The 23,324-nt window shown below is 41.2% G+C and overlaps 1 protein-coding gene across 10 annotated transcripts in view; it reads right to left on the bottom strand.

The window, feature by feature from the left end:
- The window catches only part of DNM3 (dynamin 3), a 346,807-nt gene that overhangs the window by 238,073 nt on the left and 85,410 nt on the right, over positions 1-23,324 (bottom strand). For all 10 annotated transcript variants that reach the window (XM_038758051.1, XM_038758053.1, XM_038758044.1 and 7 more), the window contains exons 5-10: positions 20,801-20,899; positions 19,240-19,400; positions 15,008-15,150; positions 13,507-13,642; positions 6,518-6,585; positions 4,952-5,090 (exon numbers count right to left, since the gene is read on the bottom strand). In XM_038758051.1, coding sequence (XP_038613979.1) covers positions 4,952-5,090; positions 6,518-6,585; positions 13,507-13,642; positions 15,008-15,150; positions 19,240-19,400; positions 20,801-20,899 — 746 coding nt within the window. The remainder of the gene's footprint in view (positions 1-4,951; positions 5,091-6,517; positions 6,586-13,506; positions 13,643-15,007; positions 15,151-19,239; positions 19,401-20,800; positions 20,900-23,324) is intronic.

The raw sequence follows: 23,324 nt of genomic DNA, 5'->3' as shown, positions 1-23,324 counted from the left end.
GCTTAGTTGGCACAGAAGTGCTAAAGTGGTAGCAAAAGGGAATACAACCAGGCAAGGACCAAAATAAAAATATAGAACATTTCACAAATCCGCGTGGCAGTGTAATTGTGGCAGGAGTCCTGTACCCTGTAAGCTCCTTGTGGGCAGGGATAACATCTATCAACACTTAGTACAGTGCTCTGCACACAGTAAGCACTCAACAGGGGAAGCGGCACAGCTTAGTGGATACAGCACGGGCCTGAGAGTCAGAAGGACCTGAATTCTAATCCCGGATCTGCCACTTGTCTGCCGTGTGACCTTGGGCAACTCACTTCACTTCTCTGTGCTTCAGTTACCTCATCTGTAAAATGGAGAATAAGACTGTGAGCCCCATGTGGAATAGGAACTGGGTCCAACCTGAAACTTTTACCTACCCCAGTGCTTAGAACAGTTGAGAAGGTTGAATACAAACAACAACAAGAAAAATAAAACCTTGCATGCCCCTTGCTCAATGATAATAACAAAGCTGATCACAATTCACAGCCAAAAAAGGGGTAAGGAAACCTGCTCTTAAATTTGGGGCTTTTATTCCAACTCCTTCCCTAATGAACCATAAAGGAAGAGAAAGAAATGCCCTTCTTATTTCTGATCAGATCTTCCACCTCTCACCTCATTTGGGAAACAGCTCATGCAAAAAACCTGCTGTGCCGGAACCCCACAGTTGGGTTTCAAGCTATTTTGCTTGATGAAAAAAAGTAATCTATTCTAGGTGCTCTGATCAATCCCCTCTTCACCTGTTATTCCCCCTCCCCAAGACATACAAGGTTCTAGCTCAGTATAACTGGTCCTTTTACCCATTGTAATTTCCGACCTCTTTAACCCTTGGGTGTGAAGAGATTAAAGGTCATCTTTACTTCTCATCCTTTTTGGCAGAACAATGAAAATCATGCCCTTGGGTGCCAAAATGGTATCCGTTTCATCTGGGTGACTGAACTTTCAGTTTTTTACCTAATGCTGCTTATGCCTCGCTGTCAACCGCCTTATTCCTTGCCCAAGAACTGGCATATTTGCTGAGTGCTTGCAACAGTAGTGATGCATCTGGTTTTCTCAAAACAAAGCACAGGCCAATATACAAAAGAATAATTTTGTATACTAATGTTGCAGATTTTACATTTCAAGAGATGAAGCATTGTCATTTTTCCCCCTGTTCCGACACTTGGCAAAAGACAGCTGCATTTCAGTTGACCGTGCAGTCTGTGTGGGCCAGAATAATCCCGATTTTGAAGCCAGCAGTCCTGGTTCCAAAGAGGGCTCAATTCTCAAGTCGCTGATCATAGCACCAGGACGTTGACTGAAGGCAGAACTGAATGTGGCATTTTGAAAGGGCCAGTTCTTCAGCAGCCATCCTGAGAAGAATCCTGACCCAAAGGTGGAATGGCTCATCGGTCTTATTTCTGAGTGCTTACTCTGTGCTGAGCACCATACAAAGTGCTTGGAAGAGTACAATATAACAGTGTTGGCAAATATGTTCGCTGCTCACAAGGAGCATGGATGTAAGCACCTTGTGGACAGGGACTGTGCCTAGCCTAAATGCTAGTGTACTCTCCCAAGCACTTAGTACAATGCTGTGCCCAGGATAAGTGCTCAATAACCACCACTGGTTGACTGATGATCAATCAGTCTGAGGCAGGAAACCGATCTCTCCTTTTGTCTTATGGGTCAGTATTACATCAGACATCTGAGTCAAAAGGTAATTTCCAGAAATCAGTAGAATTCACTGAGCACTCCCTTTGTGCAGAGCACCTTACTAAGTGCTTAAAATAGTGCAATAGAATTGATAGTCACATTCCCCGACCCCGGGGGAGCTTACACTCTACAAGAGGTTAAGTAAGGCTATGTACCTAAGTGCTGCGGGGCTGGGGTGACTATCAAAGTGTTTATGGGGAACAGACCCAAGTGCACAGGTGATGCAGAAGGGAGGAAATTTACAGTGGGAGGCTCAGTGTGAATGGAACTGTAAGTTCCTCTAGACCACAAGCTCCTTGAGGGCAGGGAATGTATCTGTCAACTTGTACTCTCCCAAGCGCTTAGTACAGCACTCTGCATGTGGTAAGCTACCAGTATATATGATTAAATGGGAGGAATTCTGAGCCAACCAACTTTGAGACTGACCATCTGAGTGGCCCTGTGTGGTTCTGAAGTGGCCAGGTATCTAGGCGGGGTGATAGGAAGGGTAGTTTCCCCAGGTTTGTTAGTCTTTCTGTTCTCAGTCCACTCACATTTCTCTCTCCCCAACCACTTGAATGCTTCTGAGCTGTGGTACTAAGAAAGGATTTCATGGGAGACAGGAGCAGATTCTAGACCAGTAGCTGGATGTGAGCAGGGAACATGTCTACCCACTCTGTTGTACTGTACCATCTCTCAAGTACTTAGTAGAGTGCTCTAAACACAGTAAGCCCTCAATAAATATGACTGATTCATTGATTCATCAGAAGACCACTTCTAACAAATAAGAGCTTTCTACTTCCTAACGTTTCCTCAAATTCTTCAAAACCGAGTCCCTAGAGCATCTTCCTCGAGTTCCACTTCCTTTCAACCTTTCCTGAGATTCAACAATTGTTGAATCCTCTGTCTCTATACATTCGCCAGACCAGATGCCTTCCCTCCATCCCCACAAAGAAAGGTTAAAGCTTTAAAGGATTGTTTCTGCAATCTTTAGCCAAGTAGAGTGTCTTCGAATTGTGGGCGGAAAAGAGCCCTGCAAAATAAATCTGATTTTTTTTTCTTTTAAACACAGGAGTAGAAAGGGTCTATTCAAGGAAAGCAATTCTTTTCGAAGGGACTAATGAATAATAATGACAAATTGCAGGGCGAAACCTGAAGAAACATATGCTATTTTGAGAGTCGATTGCGGAACTCCAACTACTGGTTTGTAGAAAGCTTCAATGGATTTCATAACAATATTTGATCCCAAGACAAACTTTCAATCAAAATACTATAACACCAAGATTTCCAGGAGAAAAGCAGCACAATAAATAAACTAATGCAAATATAATTTTCAATACTTCCCAGTGTTTAAAACTCAGTGAGTGTGGGACTTCATTATTTCAATTGAAACCCAATTCCAGATTCTAATCTCAAGCATGTGCCCGTTTTTTTTTTCTATACAGGAAATCACTTGAAAGGTAATTCTTTCATAAAACAAAATTACTTACTTACAAAGTTTATTATCCAATGGCTCTTTGGAGAATGAGGTTTACACTATCTCAGAGAGCCTGTATTTCAGTAAGGAATCTCTGGCTTCAAGAGCCATCGAATATGTGCCTGGGGCAGAAAGTCTGAAAATTGTTAAGTCCCCACCTGAACGTGATTCTGTGGGTCTATGTAGGACTTCTGAGAAAGGAAAATTAAAGCACAACTGTGAAGTTTTACATTTTAAAGAAAGCAGTGGCAAAATGTTTCCCAAATACATAGGTGTGAGGGGGTTTAAAAGGAAACTTTGCTTTTTGAGGGGTGTTTCCTCTTGGCTAGGTTGGAGGAGAGGCAGATTAGAAGATGCTTTATATTTCGTCTCTGGCCCCATCAACTGGATCTGCCAATTCTGCCACTGGACAGGAGTGGAGATGGCATCTAGCCTAGGATAGACTAGTTCAGGTGAGGCTGTCTTCTCTCCTGTCACCCAAGAAGAAGTAGCCGAAACCATGGCTACTGCTTCAGCTCAACAATTCCGACCAGACCAGAAACTCTAATTCATTCATGGCCTGAGAATGGGCCAGGGCAATCACAGGGAGAACAGTGGTGGCCACAGCAGTGATGTCAGAGCTGCCTTCTACTCTCAGCTTCTGTGCTTCTACCATGACCAACCAACATGGCTGTGAGTTGATGAGGTCCACCCTCACTTATCCAACCCAGGAAAAAATGCTCATGGGTCTCATTCAGACATGTTGGGTGGTAGGACAGAATCCAAAACACATGGCTACCCCCTGCTTCATGACGGCTGATCACGTTCATCTAATACTGTTAACTTTTTCCTTCCATATCACAACTTCCCCTGAAGGATTCCTTCACAGACCGTTCATCTATGGAAGTTAGCCAAACCCCTCCTGAATCTATTGATAATTCTAGCTTGCTGAAAGGAAAAAAAAAGAGTAGTCTACTGTCCATCTAAGTATTAATATGTTTTTTGAAGGCTGATAAATGGCACAAGCTGACATTTGAGAATCAGGGCATTCTTTCAGTGACTCTTGAAAGAGACAGAGAATAAATCCTAGTTAAGAAAAGCCAATTGAAAGCCATGAACAAACTGTAGTATTCTAGAACCCTGAAGATGTTCTCATCTTGTTTTCTGCTGGCTCCGAGACACTGGAGAGACTGATATACTAAGCTAAGTGCTTGGGAAATACAAACAATGAAGTGGCACATTCCCTGGCCACAAGGAGCTTATATTCTAATTGGGGAAGAAAAATAAATAATTGAGTGCACAATTGAGTGAACATATATAAAAGAGCGCTGGGTATGGAGGCTCATATTTCCTGGTTTCAGTGATGAGTGGGGGGGGCATGAAAACTGGACCCAGTGACACAGAAATTGGCAACTCTAAAGGACACAAATGCAGCAGTCTTGTGGTCCTATAGTACTTTCCTAAGTCAGTTAAACTATTAAGCGGGCATTATTTAGCATATGCAACCCATATGCTTTACCATGGAATGCCTCCTTCTCAAATTGTACATACCCATGAAGTGTGGGGTAATAGCGAATAGGAGCCATAAACCCCTTGAATAGGTGAAAAACATTTTTTTGTATACTTACACGCCTCTAACTCAGCCACCTCTTTTCCCTCCCCTTTCTAGGAGATGAGGGAGGTGGAATGGAGGACAGGGTTAATTGCATTCCAAAACAGTTGCAGTTTCCAAATTAACTCCAAGGTGGTAACGGGTTGCCAGAAAGCATAATGGAATCATTTTGAAGTTACCTTTTTGGTACATTTCTTGACAGTATTGATTAACTCCTGCATCACAAGGTCCACGCTCTTCAATGAAGGCCCTTTAAGTTTCACAATTTGTTTTTTAACAATTGCTTCAAATGCCATGTCAGGAGTAAACAAGCCTGTCCTGTAAAAATAGAATTTTGCATTTTAGAGGAAAGCATGTAAGATCTTTAGAAAAGCTCACTGGAGTACTTTGACTAAGAAACAAAAGCAAAAGCCCTTCCCCAATCAAGGTATTCCTCAAAAAAACTCCAATGGCTGCCCATCCATCTCTTCATCCTCACAGAAACTCCTTATTATAGACTTTTAAGCACTCAGTCAGCTTTCCCTTCTACTCAAAATCACTGATCTCCCACTACAACCAATCTGCACACTCTGCTCCTCATTTTTTTTAATAGTATTTCTTACGCACTTACTATGTGCCAAGCACGATAGCCCCAGGGTAGATACGAGCTAATCCGATTGGACACAGTCCATGTTCCACATGGGGCTCGCAGTCTTGATCCCCATTTTACAGATGGGGTAACAGATGCGGTTACATAGTCTCCCCCTCTAGACTGTAAACTCGTTGTGGGACGAGAGACAGACATCTCGGGACGTGGGGACTGAAGGGAAGTGTCAAAGCGATTTATCCCGAACCAAGAAGTTACCTTTTGTGGGAATGATGGACCTCAATAATATTCAGTTTAAATGACAGGGAAGGAAGGGGTTGTGTAACTGTTAAAGGGGAAAATGAATTCAGGGGCCAAAGGAGGGAGAAATTCAGGGGGAAAAAAAGAAAACTGAGGACTATTGTTTAGGAAAATCAGCCCTGGTAGGAGATTCAAGATACCTAAACTTCCCTTGCAGCCTCATTACTGATAAGCTGATAAATTCATCAGTGATGATAAACTGAAAATCTACAGTAAAATCATCATCCCACTCTGTTCCTCAGTTTGGTCATCCACAAGGAGACCAGCTCCCCCAAGGAAAATAGAATCACATACTGGAAATGCCTCATGCAGGTTGAAAGAAAAATTATGAGGGTTTTTTTTCCCCTCTCTTTTTTAAATCGTATTTGTTAGGAGCCTACTATGTGTCAAGTACTGTTCTAAGCATTGGGGTAGATTCACGTTAATCAGTCCTGGCACAGTCCCACGTGGGGTTCACAATCTACGTAGGAGGGGGAACAGGTATTGAATTCCCATTTTAGGGTTGAGGAAACTAAGGCACAGAGAAGTTAAGTAGCTTGTCCAGGGTCACACAGCAGGCAAGTGGTGGAGTCAGGAATAGAACCCAGGTCCTCGCTCTTTCCACTTGGTCAAGCTATTTCTCATCCTACCTCTTTGCAGCAGGTTATTAGGGAATGAAGGCCCAAGAAAGTGAAGTGAGTTGTTCGAGGTCATACGGAAAATCACTGGAGGAACCAAATCATAGTTTCATCACTCTGGGCTCCCAGCTCTCTGCCCTTTACTTCGAATGATGAAAAGACCACTTCATCAGCCGCTCACATACATATTTATTTTTTAGGCATCCTGAACTGGAGCCAAGGGAAAAAAATGAATCACTTGCCTGATACCATGTATGTTTTTGATTGCATAACTTATTTCTCTTCGCAGTTCCTTCTCATTGAACTCCATCTGGGGGGGCACATTGAACCATGGTTATATTATGTGCAATTCCTTTTAAATAATATTATCCAATAGGAAAGTTCTGTATAATAAACAAGCGTGACTTGACTGAGTTACTAAGAAATGGCTATTAATTTCTCTCCTAATCTGAGCCCAGATGTTCCAAAACATCAGTTTAAATTAAGCCAAAGGCTGCAAGCGCCTCCGGTGACTTCTGGGAAGTGCACTACTGCACTGGATGGTAACTCTGTTACAAATAGGAGTGACCGCTTAACAGAACTGATTTGTCAGTATTTTTGTCTTTTAAAGAAAAAGAGGCTGGCCCATCACTCAGTTTTCTGAGCATATTAATTTAGTTGATGAGACCAAGGAAGACCGACACCCAGCTTTAATGTATATCTTTTTTTATGGTACTTGTTAAGTACTTACTATGTGCCAGGCACTGAACAAAGCACTGGGGTAGATACAAGGTCATCATCATCATCATCAGTCGTATTTATTGAGCGCTTACTATGTGCAGAGCACTGTACTAAGTGCTTGGGAAGTACAAATTGGCAACATATAGAGACAGTCCCTACCCAACAGTGGGCTCACAGTCTAAAAGGGGGAGACAGAGAACAAAACCAAACATACTAACAAAATAAAATAAATAGAATAGATATGTACAAGTAAAATAAATAAATAAATAGAGTAATAAATATGTACAAACATATATACATATATACAGGTGCTGTGGGGAAGGGAAGGAGGTAAGATGGGGGGATGAAGAGGGGGACAAGGGGGAGAGGAAGGAAGGGGCTCAGTCTGGGAAGGTCATCAGAATGGACACCATCCAAGTCCCACATGGGGCTCCCAGTCTTAATCCCCATTTAGCAAATGAGGTAACTGAGGCACAGAGAAATTAAGTGCCTTGTCCAAGGTCACGCAGCAGACAAATGGCAGATCTGGATTAGAACTCAGGTCCTTGTGACTCCCAAGCCCATGCTCTAACCATGAGGCCACGTTGCTTCTCATCTGTTCTTTGTTTAAAAGCTGCAGTTACCTGTCAAAAGGCATCCTGATTACCTGGGAGAGAATGACTCAGAATAAGGACATTTTGGAATACAGGAGGGCTGAAGGGGAGAGAAAACCAAGCAGTTAGGAGGTCGGTGGGGAGAGGGAGCAGAGTGAAGTTTGGACCAGGTGACTCAAAAAAAAATTGTTGCTGATATGTGATAAGATCTAACTAAGCCACTTCATTGATAACACTTCCTGCAAAACCTCTAAGGAGTTTCTGGACCTTGTATTGTAGTAGTAGTGGTAATAATTCCATTTTTTCAGTGTTTAGTTTGTGCAGAGCGCTGGGAGAGAAAACACAGGTGGGAATTAGACACAGTTCTTGTCCCTCGTGGGGCTCACGATATAAGAGAACAATCTATTGCACTCTCTCAAGTGCTTAGTACAGTGCTCTGCAAACAGTAAGCACGCAATAAAGACAAATGACTGATTCAAATTCTCTGGCATTAAAATGAGCCTGTATCTCCTCTTGGATTGGGTCTACAGAGCACCAAGTAAAATGAAAATTTGGCTATTACTGGCATAAGGTGAGCAATTGAAATGAAAACCTGCCTGGATTTTTTCATTGGAAGTATCCTGTTTGGGAGATCGTATTGGTCATAGTACCTACATAAATGCCAAAAATCCACTTTGTTTTGTGATGAAAGGTCCAACCTAAAACATTGGCACTACTCTTTATGTCACAATCTCCAACCCCCAAATCAAATCCAACAGGGGACCTCCTCAGTATGAAAATTCCACTATTTACTTCTTTCTACCTCATACGTCTGCTGTACATATGCTCTATGGTCCACTCAGCAGGAAGAGATGTTGGTCCAAGAAAACAGAATGTGACTGTTGTTAAGCAATATAACACATATAGAATGGTAAATAGCAAATTGGAAAACACTCAAATCATTACAGAACTCCCAGTGAAAAGGGACTTCTAATAGCAATTGGCAAAGGATCTAGGGATATTTGAGATTGGAGGTCTTTTAAGATAAAAGTATGAGAAAACTTTGAGTTTCAGGCAATCAGTGTCAGAGAAGTGAAAATGCTGAGGGACAGCCACAGTACTGAAATAAGTCAAATGCAATAAATGAATTAATGATGATTCTTGCAAGGTAACTGATGAAAGTTGAAAATTCTCAAGGCGGATGTTCTTGCGGAAGGAAAAAACGAAGCATGAAGTGCTGAGCGGTGATTTGGGAAGAAGTATTCATAAATGAATAAATTATTTTGTGATTAATGTAGAACCCAGTCTTTTGTCATTTGAGTGATAATTCAGGAAATAGTGGTGGGGAGGGAGTCAGCAAGAGAAGATTAAATGAAAACTAAAGTAAAATGATGGATGTATATATGTATGATTGAAAAGCATCTGTAATCTCTATTTGTATGGTGCACAAGGAAACTCCTGTAAACTACATGTGGCACTGAATGAGATCATACACACGAAAAGGCTTGGAACACTTTGGAGGAAAGATGCTATCAATACTTGAGGTTTGATTAGATAAACCCAATAACTGATGGACCAGAAACCACTTGGGAGAAGCCCAGGGTTCTAACCATGTCTACTGAGAAGCCGTGTGGCTCAATGGAAAGAGCATGGGTTTTGGAGTCAGAGGTTGTGGGTTCAAACCCCAGCTCTGCCAGTTGTCAGCTGTGTGACTTTGGGCAAGTCACTTAACTTCTCTGGGCCTCAGTTACCTCATCTGTAAAATGGGGATTAAGACTGTGAGCCCCCCCCACCCCCCCCCGTGGGACAACCTGATCACCCTGTAACCACCCCAGCAGCTTAGAACAGTGCTTTGCATGTAGTAAGCACTTAACAAATGCCATCATTATTATTATTTATTACTGACACTATTGCAGTCTTCCAAGAGCTTAATATTCTGCTTTGCATACAGCTGCTGCTTAATTAATACTTACAATAAAAATCAATAAAAGGAAATTTTGGGGGTGGCGTGGAAGAGTAGAATTGAAACGTTTTAGGCTGAGTCATAGAACTGGAGCATTTTTACCATTACACTCCTCCATTCCTGAAACTTAATTGATCTAGTCAATTAACCAATGGTATTTACTGAGTGCTTACTGTGTGCAGAGGACTATACTAAGAGCTTGGGAGAGTACAATATAATAGAGTTGGCAGACACGTTTCCTGCCCACAGGGAACTTATAGTCTAGAGGAGGAAACAAATTAAAACATATTACAGTTAGGGGAAATGGCAGAGTATATGCTGTCATGCTACGATGGGGTATCAAAGCACTGTCGACAGAAGCAAGACACACGTTTCCTGCCCTCAGAGGGGAAGACAAATAGACAAAGATGGTTCCAAGCAGTAGGAAGTCTTCTCTTCCACCACAGCTCCCCAAAAATAAGGGAACAGGAGGGGAAATTGTTAATAGGTCAGTGTTCCTCGAGGGGAGGGATCATAATAATAATAATGATGGTATTTGTTAAGTGATTACTATGTGTGAAGCACTGTTCTAAGCAATAGGGGGGATACAAGGATACAAGGTTGTCCCATGTGGGGCTCACAGTCTTAATCCCCATTTTACAGATGAGGTAACTGAGGCACAGAGAAGTTAAGTGACTTGCCCAAAGTCACACAGTAGACAAGTGGTGGAGTCAGAATTAGAATCCATGACTGCTATTCATGTCTGCTAACTCCAGTGAACTCTCCCAAGTGCTCTGTTAGAAAGCCCCAGAAGTCTATATGTCGACCACTGCTATCCAGGAGTGCTATGGCCCTCATTTCTCTCCCCATGACATCACCTGTCTGCCTGGACTATGGGAACCACCCTGAAAGCCCCCAGAGCAGCATCAGGTTCGAGAGGTGAGTGGGCAATGGGGAGGGTTTCGTTGAGAAAGCATGGGAGGGAGTGGAAAGTCCTACGTCGATCGGGCAGCTATGCTATTGACGTGTTCACGGGGCTTGGGTTCATTCATTCAATCGTATCTATTGAGCGCTTACTATGTGCAAAGCACTGTTCTAAGCGCTGGGGGGGATACAAGGGGATCAGGTTGTCCCACGTGGGGCTCACAGTCTTAATCCCCATTTTCCAGATGAGGTAACTGAGGCCCAGAGAAGTGAAGTGACTTGCCCAAAGTCACACGGCTGACAATTGGCAGAGCCAGGATTCGAACCCATGACCTCTGACTCCAAAGCCCAGGCTCTTCCCACTGAGCCACGCCATTTCTCTGAGGTTGGACTAAGGCTGTGCTCTTTAAAGTTTCTTTTCTTCAGAGGGATCTGGAGCTATTAATATTAAGTTGGGACTTCATAGTAGGCTTTGCCCTGGGTCAAACTGTGGCAGAAATGATACTTTCCAGCAAATACTGATCTCCCCAAAGCACGTTTGGCTTAAGGCAATATATTTAGTCAGATTAAAATTCTTGTCTCCTGAATCTGAATCCAGTGTTCTTTCTTGGAAACCACTCTTCTTTTCACCACCCATCCATCCTACTCTGCCCTGGTGTGATATTGTTTTATTTTTTTTTAAATGGTATTTGTTAAGCACTTACTATGTGACAGGCACTGTACTTAGTCCTGGGGTAGATACAAGAAAATCGGATTGGACACAGTCCTTGTCTCACATAGGGCTCACAGTCTTAATCCCCATTTTACAGATGAGGTAAAGGAGGCACAGAGAAGTCAAGTGACTTGACCAAGGTCACACAGCAGACAGCAGTGGAGCTGGAATTAAAACCCAGTTCCTCGGGGTCCCAGGCTCGTACTTTTTCCACTAAACCACGGTGCTACTCACTTCTCAGATTGGGGGAACAAGTCTGCATTTGCCCGTTGCACTTCTTTACAATTATGTAGACTTCAATCACATCCCTCTCAGCCCCCATTTTTTTTTAACCTGAAGAGTCCTAGCTCATTCAGACTCTGATAGATCTGAGATGCACCATCCCAAACTGCATAGTTTATTGATATAGGAGGTCACGTTTTATAAAACGGCAAAATGACACGTAGCATTCAGTGGACCTATTTGGCTGCTGCTGCACATTTAACCCGGTGGTTTAAAAGAGACAGTGACTCACAGATTTCTTTCCTAAATCTTGACTTGTAGCCTTTTAGCCAACCACTCTATAGTGGTAATTTGAATCTTTCCCTCCTAGGTGTATTCCTTTGCACTTGCTCTCATTGACATTTCTCAGCCATTTTTCAGTCTACCCACTCAGCTTTTATGAGATCTTCCTGGAGGTTAGCCCCATAGTCATGGTATTTCACCATCTGGAAGAGTTTAGTGTCATCTGGAAATTTTGAGATTTCACTGAGCACTCCTCCCAGATCATTTATGAAGATGTTAAATAAAACCAGTCCCAGATTCTAAGGGATCCTGTTATTTAAATTTTCCATCCTGAAAAGTGGACATTTATCCCTACTCTTTGTTTCTTACCCTTAAGACAATTTTCTATACACTGCAGAAAATGTGTTTTCCTAAGTGTTCACGACTCCTAAGCTTAATTATACATTCTACTTCTTTCCTGAGGTAAATACGGAGAGGCTTGCAAGTCTATAATTACCAAAAATCACCTCTGAAATCATTTTCACAGATGGAATTTCACTGGTAATCTGCTCTTGTACTGTGGCTGTTTGTAACAATAGGTTACACACTCTTGCTAGACATTCAACAACTCTTCCTCTGAGTTTCTCCAAAACTCTTGGGTGGATGCCATTGATTCCAGTGATTTGTTCTCATCCAGCTTATCAATTTGACCTAAAATATCCTATGTAGTCCTCACAATTTGATACTGCTCCTGACCTACCTGCTACCCAAAAGTAATAATAATAATTGGATTATGAGAATCTCTCTAACATCTATGTCAGTAAAAACTGAACTATTTCCTTTTCATCCCCAAATGATGTTATATCCCACGATCATGAAGTGGACTACTGATTACCGAACTGGTTTCTAGCTTTTGACAGATTTGAAAAATCATTTTCTTTGGCAACTCTTTCAAGGTGCTCATCAAATTCATTTTTACTCTGCCTGACTTTCTTTTTGCCCTTGATCAGTCACTCATTAAGGGTGTTCCTTTTTTTCCCCCTCTACTGGGTGAGCCTTTCATTTTGAAAACATGACTTTTTTCCCCTTTGATGACTTATTTTACCTTGCTAATTAGCCATGCAAAAGCTTCCCCTCCCCCAGTGCCATATAAGGGGCTTGCCTGCTGTATCCCAGTGGGGGTGAGAATCTGATGCACTCCATATAAACATCTGGAACATTAGGAAGGTTGTTCATATTGTGACTGGGCTGCCCTGAGCAGTAATGAAGAGATTGAGAATGGCTCCCTTATCTCTAAATTACATTAGCTTTTATTATAAAACTGTAAAGATGATTCCAAATTTTCATTGAGAAAATCGCCTACTGGTTGAACTGGATGGAATTTGTGTTGGCGATCATTAATCAGAGCTATGCATGTCTGATAACCCAGACTCTCTCTACAGCATGAATGGACTCCTTCACTAAGTGGAGTGAACCTAACAAATGGAAAATTAAGTTGTGACACAGCTTGCCCCAGGCCCCTCAAAGAGCCTTGATTTTCAAGGCAATCAGAACTGGTGAACCAGTCCCTGAAGATATGCGATTTCACTATGCCATGGCAATTTCTGATTAATTTCCAATACCATCATCTAGGAAACACTCCCGTTGTTTCTTTTCTGGCATTCTCTCAATCAAGTGAAGGGGCTTCCTATTAAAACACAACCCCTCCCACATACTAATATGTATGCAAACCTCCACTTTCCTTTGTCAATGGGCAGGTTAGGGTCCATCTGGGAAGAGAACTCACTGGGAGGAAGGAATAGCTTCACACACACACACACACACACACACACACACACACACACACACACACACACACACAAACACACACGCACGCACCTTTACAATCTCAAAAGGAAACCGCTCATGGAAGATGCGATTGATTTTGGCACCACCCGAGAGCTCCAATGTATCCACTTGGTCCCCTGATCCTTCGATTCTTTTCTCAAAGTCCACTGAAAACTGCTGAACCATCCTACAAGGTCAAGAGAAAAGCAAATTCCAGTTAAAAGCGTCTGTCCGTTACTTACTTGTTTCACCACATTTATTCCTGATGCACCCTTTTCCTAGAGTTCCCAGTGGCATCTACTGGCAAAGTTAAGATTGCAGGCTTCTCAGCTCTCAGAACAGGATCCCTGGAAAAACGGCAGTCAGGGAGCAGCGACCTGCCCTTCTGAATTCCAAGGGCAATAAGAGAAGGGAGGGCTGTGATGTCCAACAGTTCGTTTCTAAATTTAAAGGGACTTTTCCCTCCGGAAGAACTGCCCCATGAGGGAAATCTCTAAGGAGCTGTTCCTGCAAGGGCAAACCAGAGAAAGCCTCATGCTCCCTTAACTTCGGCTCTTGAACAAAATTCTCCATTCTCTGGGGATACAATGAGATTGCTACTCCCAGGAGATGATGTGTCATCATGGCCTCTTCAGAAAAAAATCAGTCATCTATGGCAGGCACATCTCCTACCAGACTGTTCACGTGCTCTGTTATGTTTGAATGGAATAATTATTAAAACATCATTTACCGTTAAACGGATTCTGCCCATCGCTAGACGCGGTAGATTATAGCCTAAATGGACTATGAAAATAATATCCTAATCAGGTTTACCCTAACCTTCAAGTCAAACAATAATATTTATTAAAGAGTATCCCAAATAATCCTTGGGCTTAATTTACCAAAAATGACACCAGTGGGAGAAAAGGAAAAAACTACTTGCATTTTTTGGTTCCTATATTTGGAATTATAATTGGGCTACACTTGAGATATTTACACAAACTCCATTAAAGTAGGTATGAGAGGAACATTTCTTCTTTCTAAAGCCAGAGAAAAAGCCATCCCACTTACACCAGCAGCTAATTATACATCTAGTTCCACTTCTGGGAATATGGAGCAACAGAGAGAATACTGGAGGAAGCTCCAATCGCCAAGGTAAGGACATATCTACAATTCTGCAGGTCTGATTTTTGAATCAGACAAATTTCATAAAGATGATCATTGGAGGCTTGAAATTTTACCCCCAAATGGTTACACAAATATTTGTCAGATTCTATTGCTTAAGGACAGAAAATTGACCAGTTAGCATTTCTGAATTTATTAGGATTTTGAAGTTAGTGATTAATAATTCAGGTGTTTTTTATTGGCAAAAAGAATGTGATGGTGAAGTATGGCAAAAAAGTGAAAATATTTTGGAGACTCTGGAGCTTAAAAACAATCCAGAATATACAGAGTCCCTTATATCTTCTTTTTTTTTTCAGCTAACCTAGAAACCAAAAAAGCCCTAAATAGCACAGTCAAACTGGTAAAGGGAGTTTGAAATGAGAAACAGTGCAGTAAAGCAACAACTCACTGAAGCAACGCTTTGGTCTTTCTAGTAGGATCTTCTGGCTTGAAGTTCTTGAAGGCCTCTACTTCATGTTCTATAGATAGCAACTGGCTCTGAAGTTTGCTCCTGAAGCTTGGCAGTGTGTCCCGAATGTGATTGGTTAGTTGCTGGAAAACAAAGGTACACGATGAAAACAGAGGAACTGACAAATGCACTCACTTCATCATCGAGATCTTGAGTCACTTTCCTGATCACTCAGACATCTGAAATGGCACGTGCCTCTAGAATAGGACAGAGGGTCATTGCTATCCTCATTCTCAAACAGACAGGGAGCAATCTCCCAATGTGGCCCCAGATGGACCAGCTCTTATAGCTGGTGACAGCATAAAAACTAATTCACTACTGATCCTATACTGGGGAGATATTTTGGCAGTAGGGTTCCACCTAGGACCTTTCTGGAGTGGATCTTTTTCAGCCTTCAGCCTCTAGCTTCTTGCCTAGAATGTAATTTAATTTCCTAATCTGTTCCCATTCTACTGGTGAAAAGTCATCCACTTGAACTGAGAGGAAACTATTTGGCTTCCTTAGCTCCCAGTGGCATAGCTTTAAATATGGTGAACAACTCCTGCAGATCTCCGATTAACTTTAGTCAGGCGACAAAGCTTTGTTCTCCAACATATGTTTCCCAAAACTAGAATGGCCTATTGTTGGATTTGCCAGGAACTGACATGCAGCCCACCCATATTTCAAATATACAGTGCCTTTTTTTTATCTCCTTAACTTTATAACTCAATTTGCACAGTGTGGTTAATGGGATTTGATTTAGGATACTAAGAAACAATCATCTGGTTAAAAGCTTTTATTTTAGTCCAATTTTTGAGGTAGCCCACAAGAGTAACAGTTGAGTCTTTCTTTCAAAAGTGACCCCAACTTTACATCAAAGCTAATGAACTCCTTTAACCCAGCACCCTGTGTGACGGCAGAATCTGGCTGTGGAAATGTTCAGGCCCCAACTGGAGGTACGACTGAAGTGAAAGGCCATTAAAAGAAGAGAAAGAAACATATATGGGCAAGCCTCTTCATGGAAGCTCCATTTCCCACCAGCCAGAAGGCCTATATTTCTCCGAAACTTCTCGGAGAGTGGTATCCTATGAAAGGACTCAATCGTGTTTATTAAGCGCTTGCTGTGTGCAGAGCACTGTACACCCTTTTCCATGCCCACAAAGAGCTTACAGGACAGAAAGTCTAAAGTCTATATCGTCTATAGGAAATGCTAATCAGCAAACTGAGCGGAGCTTTTAAATTCAGGAGGGAAGGGCACTGTGTTCCACTGTCTCCTAAGTTCAGGGGAGACTCTCTTTCTGGGTCCCCCCACCCCTGACTCACTTCCTGTTAAATGGCTTGAAGGGTCTTCTCCAGCTCCCTCCTTTTGGTGACTCCTTAATGAACTGTAAGTACACATGTGCAGGCCCCAGTGCTTTTAGAGATCTTATCCATTTGTTCCTGGAAGTTCATATATTTATAGAAACTCGTCAGGCAAATTCCACTTTACTCCACATTCCCTAGCTGGACCTCTTTTTGAAATGCATGGGACTCACTGCTACAGTGAAGTTGCTAGGTTTTCTACCACTCTGTGAGGGCCAGGTTGGCCTTCAACTACATCCACTGTGGGCCACAATGAGACATTTATCCCCCTTCACTGTCCTCATAATGCTGGACTTCAGTATCTAGTGGGGATGAGGGGAAATATAAGCTACACAAAATTATAAACACTCCTCTTACAACACTGGAGTTGTGGTTCTGAAAAGTCCATGTTATAAAAAAAAAGTAGGGTTTCAACAACCATTGTTTCAAATTGAGGGTTAGAGGGAAGATGGTTCAAAATCACCTGAAGTAGTGCCAGGCTTCTGTCACAGCAAGGGAAATTTAAGAAAAGCGAGGGAAACAAAAAAAAGTGCTTTAAGCCATTTGCATGGGGGCATTATCTAGTATATTTCTCTAGTCCTTGAGTACAGCCCTGGGGACCAATCTGCAACCATTTAAAGTTCAGTTTCCAGGAAACGATAGTGTTATCATCGGTTCCTGAATAGTGCTAAAAATTTACTGGAGTCCAACCTGATGGAGAAGAAATACAACTAAAAAATGGATCATCTTAAAAGTTATTGGAACAACGATTAAGTAGAAACTTATAGAGACAAAGTCCTGCATTTCTTCAGGAGACATTGACGTGTTATCCGAGGGACAAGCTGGTCACGCTATTTCATAGGCTTGGAAACTGTCTCTTCCCTTATCTTTCTCCTTTTCAGGACACAAAACCTCAATTTCCTTCATCTTTCACAGTTTTGATTCCTTTCCTCCCAACTTTTAGGCGCTCTCCTCTGAGCCATATCAAAAATTTCCATATTCTTCAGGTTTGGAGAGCCCAGAATTGAACATGCCCTTTAGAAAAGGTCTGATCTATGCCAATTAGAATGGAAAGATTACTTTTTGGCTCCTAGCACTCCCATTTTTATAACAGTGCTGCCTCATATTCCCCTTGTTACCTGATACGATCTCTAAATCCTGCTTCAGAAGGAATTAAGATCTCAGGCAGGAGAGGGCTCAGGATTCCCCCTCATCCCCCTCTCCATCCCCCCGTCTTACCTCCTTCCCTCCCCCACAGCACCTGTATATATGTATATATGTTTGTACATATTTATTACTCTATTTATTTATTTTACTTGTACATATCTGTTCTATTTATTTTATTTTGTTAATATGTTTGGTTTTGTTCTCTGTCTCCCCCTTCGAGACTGTGAGCCCACTGTTGGGTAGGGACTGTCTCTATATGTTGCCAACTTATAACTTCCCAAGTGCTTAGTACAGTGCTCTGCACACAGTAAGCGCTCAATAAATACGATTGATTGATTGATGTTTGCTCCAATTGCTGGGGGCATTTTAAGTTAAACAAAACTTCCCTGATTGTTTTTCTCCAAATTGCCAGGGCTTACTACCACCCAAATTGCATTAGTCAAATGAAGCTGCCCTCAATTCTGTAAACTCAGTTGTATTCCAAGAAAAATTACTGTAAACTAACCACCACCACCATTCTAAATAAACATCCCTGGAGAAACAAGCCACCACCCACATTACTTGTTAAAATGAGTTCCTGGTGCATTAACATAAAGGAGTTGCCACTGAGTAGTAGTAATCATAATAATAATAGTTATTATTATTATTAAGTGCTTACTACGGGCCAAGCACTGTACTAAACCCTGGGGTAGGAATAAGGTTCGGTCATAGTCCTGGCTCATATGGGGGGTGAAGGGCATTGAATCCTCATTTTACAGATGAGGAAACTGAGGCACAGAGAAGTTAACAGACTTGCTCAGAGTCACACAAAGGAGACAAATGACAGAGTCAGGATTAGAATCCAAGTCTTCTGACTCTTCCACAAGGCCAATCAACTTCAAATCTCCATGATCCCCCTTGTGTGGGGTAAATGGTAAAAGGGGCAGTCCAGAACCTCAATCAGGTCTTCTAATTAGCATCAGCTATAAAGAAGGTTTTCAATTAAGGGACAAAGTGGCTCTCCTGACTATAAGAAAATTATTTAAAAACAACAACCATTTCAACCACACTAGGTTGATATATCAAAGAAAAAAAGACATCAGTAAAACTTATAGCTACTTCACAGAGATGTACAGGTGTGAACCCAGGATTAGTCATTCAATGGTATTCATTTAGTGCTGATTGTGTGCAGAGGGCTGAATTAAGTGCTTGGGAGAGTACAATACAACAGAGTTGGTAGATTCATTCCCTGCCCACAAATATAACAGAGTAGGCAGATGCAATCCCTGCCCTCAAAGAGTTTACACTCTAGTGGGGGAGACAGGCCCTAAAATAAATTATAGGTAGGAGAGACAACTGAGCAGAAGAATATGTACATAAGTGCTATGGGAACGGGGTAAGTGCTTAGGAGATAGGGACTCCAGTGCCTAGATGACAAGGGAGGAAGGGTGAATAAGCTTGAAGTCAATTTTGTCTGTGTGATTAAGAAATGTAATTATTGGAGAGGCATCTGGTCACCATTCTCAAATATTTATCTTTCAGTTTACCCATTAGTTAATCACTTTATAACCTTCAAGGCAGAGCATGTATGAACATGGTAAATATGGTTGGCTTGTGCTTTGAAAGATAGAATTGAAAAATAGCAAACAGTATTATCTCCACTTTAGTCCAAAGGATACTTTAGAATTACCAGACTTAATTTTTACCTGATTAAGGACTTTCTGAAGATGTGGCGTTCCCATTCGATCAGCAATATGTCTGTAGGCGGGGTGAGAAAGAAAGAATTTCCTTTCTGCCAACAGCGCAGCCTTAATGTCCTTTTTCCCATCGATGTCTTTTTGACTTCTGTTTACAACCCCCACATAACCTAAAATAAAAGCAACATAACTAAAGGCGTCCATCTTTGTATGACAGGTCAGTGTACTGAACTTGACCAGAACATAGCAAAGTAGGACACAAATTTAGCATTAAGTGTTGCACTACAATCAATTCCTTCAATCAGGTTCTCATCCATGGTTTGACAGCAGATTCTATCGTCGTCATCATCACTATTTACTACAGACTTTTAAATCTCTTCCTTAAGGACTGAAGTTGAGAGAAGGGGCTATGTATCAGTGCACCTTTCCCCCCATTTCCCAGAGATAGGTGTGCTTAGCTAAGTCTCTACTTTGCTTGGATTCCTCGTAGCCCTCTGCCGAAACCACTGCCTCTGCTCTGCCATCTTCTCTTTGAGATTTCTTGGAATTTGCAGCTTTCATTGGCTGCATGGCTTGACTCCCCATGAGAGAAGGGTCCGTGTGGTTGATCTGGGAGCCTTACCATATCTCTGGAGGAAGTGATGCCTAGGGAAGAAGATACCCCAGGTACCACCCTGAAGGAAAGGGTAATTCAGCAAGGGGAAAAGGAAGAGGAAGTTGAGTGTGATTTTATTATGATGTGGGCTCTCAACTTTTTTTCTGTGGAATGCAGCCCCATAGGGATCCATAGACAAATAGGACAATTTTCAGAAACATATTTGTTCCAGAGAACAAGAAATGTTTGCATGAGTCAGAGGATAGAGAAGCAGCATGGCCTTGTGGAGAAGAGCATGGTCCTGGGAGTCAGAGGACCTGGGTTCTAATCCCACTCCATCCCTTGTATACTGCGTGACCTTAGGCAACTTGCTTAATTCCTCTGTGCCTCAGTTCCCTCATCTGCAAAACAGGGATTCACTACCTGTTCTCCCTCATAATTAGACTGTAAGCCCCTTTCAGGACCTTTCTTGTATCTACCCCCAAGACTTAGAACAGTGCTTGGCACATAGTAAACACTTAAATACTATTATTCTATTCTTATTATGATGGAGACTATTATTATCAGGAGTTCTTCATCCCACTGTGAAGGCAGTTATGGACTGTTAACTCCTAGGAGACTTTCAAAATATAAAATTAATTTCTAACATGAAGTCTCTTGACAGTTTTGTGGACTAGTTATGCCCAGTTAACCTATGGGTAAATTAAGGATCAAATTAGTGGGGCTGAGGGAGGGATGCAAAAAGGGGGCAAATCCAAGTGCAAGGGTGATGCAGAAAGGAGTGGGAAGAGAGGAAATGAGGGCTTAGTACGGGAAGGCCTCTTGGAGGAGGTGTGCTTTTAATAAGGCTTGCCGGTCGGATATGAAAAAGAAGGGCGATCCAGGACGGAAGCCAAGGTTAATCCTTTCATCAGTTGCCCAGTTTTTTTTAATCGGGTGATCAAGAAGCAAGTGTATAGATTTCTAAAGCATTACCCCTGCGAAGAGGAAGCAGCTTGTTCTCCAAAATATCTCTTGCATCAGTTCCTTCGTCCATGAGATCCAGTTTGGTGATGACCCCAATGGTTCTCAGACCTGCACCACAAACAAAATAGTCTGTAAAAGTCTTCTCGCTAAGAAACACAATTCCACAACAAAGGGAGAGGTTCAGGAGAGCAAAATATTAAAATGGAAAAAAGGCAGAATTAAATAGTGATAGTATTTACTGAGATCCCATTTGCTGCAATAATATGTACAGTCACACATTACCTGCCTACAGGGGAGTTCACACCGTAATGGGGAAAGTTGCCCTGCTTCAGCAGACACCGAATAATAGTTCAGTGACCAACAAAACTGATGAATTTATTAACAATCCTCGGTGACCTCATAGCCAGGTTTAGACCCAGAGACTCCACATCTAGGTCCTCTTTTGTCAGGAAAAAGCCCCAAAGGAAAGAGGGGCCCATCAAAACTGCTTAAGCTTGTGATTAGACACAATGTGAACCCCATCCTTCTGAAGGAAAATGGCATTCTGGCATCTTGGCCTTCTGGCAATATTCTGTATTCTTTTCTTTCAAAAATTCAAAAAGCTAAATCAATGTGTTATTTCATCTAATTAGGGTACAAGACAAAGCTAACAACCAGTGGTATTTATTGAGCGGTTACTATGTGCAAAACACCATGCTAAGCCCTTGGGAGAGTACAATAAAACAGAATTAGCAGGCACATTCCTTGCTCATTATGAGTTTATAATCTAAAGGGGGAGATGGACATAATATTATAACATTATAATATTAAATTATAATATATAGTGTAAAGATATGTGCATTAGGGCTGTGGGAGGGGTGAAAATCAAATGTCCAAAGCAAGAAACAACTCAAAATAAGCCAGAAGAATAATCTGCAATATTATAAAAAACCAAAAATTCAAAAAGAAAACTATTTTATTCTCAAGTAATTTTGTTTTGAATTTAAAATAATTTTGATTTATACTTTGATTTTGCAATTTCAGATGCTTGGCAAAAATCATAAAATATTATATTTTCAGAAGACAGTTGATGCTGAGTGGTAGCATAACTTTTCCTATACACTTTATATGCTGGCCTTTACCTGCAAGTTTTAATAGATGACAACAATATTTACTGGATTTTTGAACTCCTCAAATAAAAGTTGTTATACATTCTAAAGCCAGTGCTGCTAAGTGCATAGCTATCCTCAGCATTTGTAAGGGCATTTCAGAAATAATTTAGAATATAGCATTTTATCTTTAACTCTAAGACTTGTGCATCTTTTATCCTTCTTAAATAATATTAAAGAATACAAATTATTTTGTAATAGGATTCCATTACAAATACACCCAACTTGAGTTCTTTTGTTTTTATCAAAACACCTATTTGAAAATTGAAAAATTTAATAAATTAAAAGGCTGACAAAAAGTTCTAAGGTTTCCATCTTAAAAATCAATTATTGAAAAATGTCTATTTGACTTTTTTTAAAAATTGAACACATCAAAAGGTTATTTTGTTCTCAAAATAAGATCAAAGGAATTCAAAATCATTAAAAATGAATCTTTCAGCATGAAGAATACAAAGTATTAAAACTATTAGAAATAAATTCTTCATGCCAAAAAACTTTGAAATGGGATTTCAATTTTAGGAGTTTAAATGAAGGTTCTTTGAAATTTTTTATTTGTTGAGGAACATATTGTAGTAGAAACAACTCATATTTCTGTCAACTTCTTCGTAAGGGTAACCATTAATTCTTAATCTGAAGAGATTGAAAGCTTGGTAATAGCGGAAGATTCACTCAAACAATTTAAGAATGTTCCTATTTCCTCTCATGGGTTTTTAAAAGCCAGATCTTCAACGAATCATTTTTGTGGTATATCTTGGGGCTTCTATAAATCAGAACTTTATCAAGCAAAGTTCCTTAATTTCAGTAAATAAGTGATACTTGAGAGTATATATTTTTTTCCTATCTCTGTTCTTTCTTTCCCATAGCAGGCCTGGGAATCTGAGTCAGGGGTGCCAGGTTCTAGCATCTCTAGAATTCTCCCTTTCCATCCATTTCTTCCTTTCCATCCAAATTGCTCCCGGGCCGGTCCAAGCACTTGTCACACCCCATCTTGATTACTCCATTAGCCTCCTCTCTCTCCTCCCTGTTTCCGGTCTTTCCCCCATCTAGTCCATATCAGATCATATCAGATCATATCAGATCATTTTTTCCAAAAAATCATCCTGTGTGTGTTTCCCCACTCTTCAAAAATTACCACAAATATTCTTCTTCTTTTAATGTTCCATTTATTTATATATTTTTATTCTATTTAGAGAAAATGGACTTGATTTATTAGACTCTTTCCACGAAGAACATTTAATTTCCTCCTATGAATTTGATATCTTCCACAAAGAACCCCCGAGGGTAATTCTAGGCCGGCTAAAACTGCGCCTTTACACTGACCTCCAGTGGTCCAAGAAATAAAAGTTCTTTGAGAGGGGAACCTTGATTTTATGGGCTTTGCATTC

The sequence above is a fragment of the Tachyglossus aculeatus genome, chromosome 16, assembly GCF_015852505.1.
Source record: "Tachyglossus aculeatus isolate mTacAcu1 chromosome 16, mTacAcu1.pri, whole genome shotgun sequence".
Taxonomy (NCBI): Eukaryota; Metazoa; Chordata; class Mammalia; order Monotremata; family Tachyglossidae; genus Tachyglossus; species Tachyglossus aculeatus.
The sequence above is the reverse complement of the archived record's forward strand: the minus strand, read 5'-3'. Positions and strand labels throughout refer to the sequence as shown.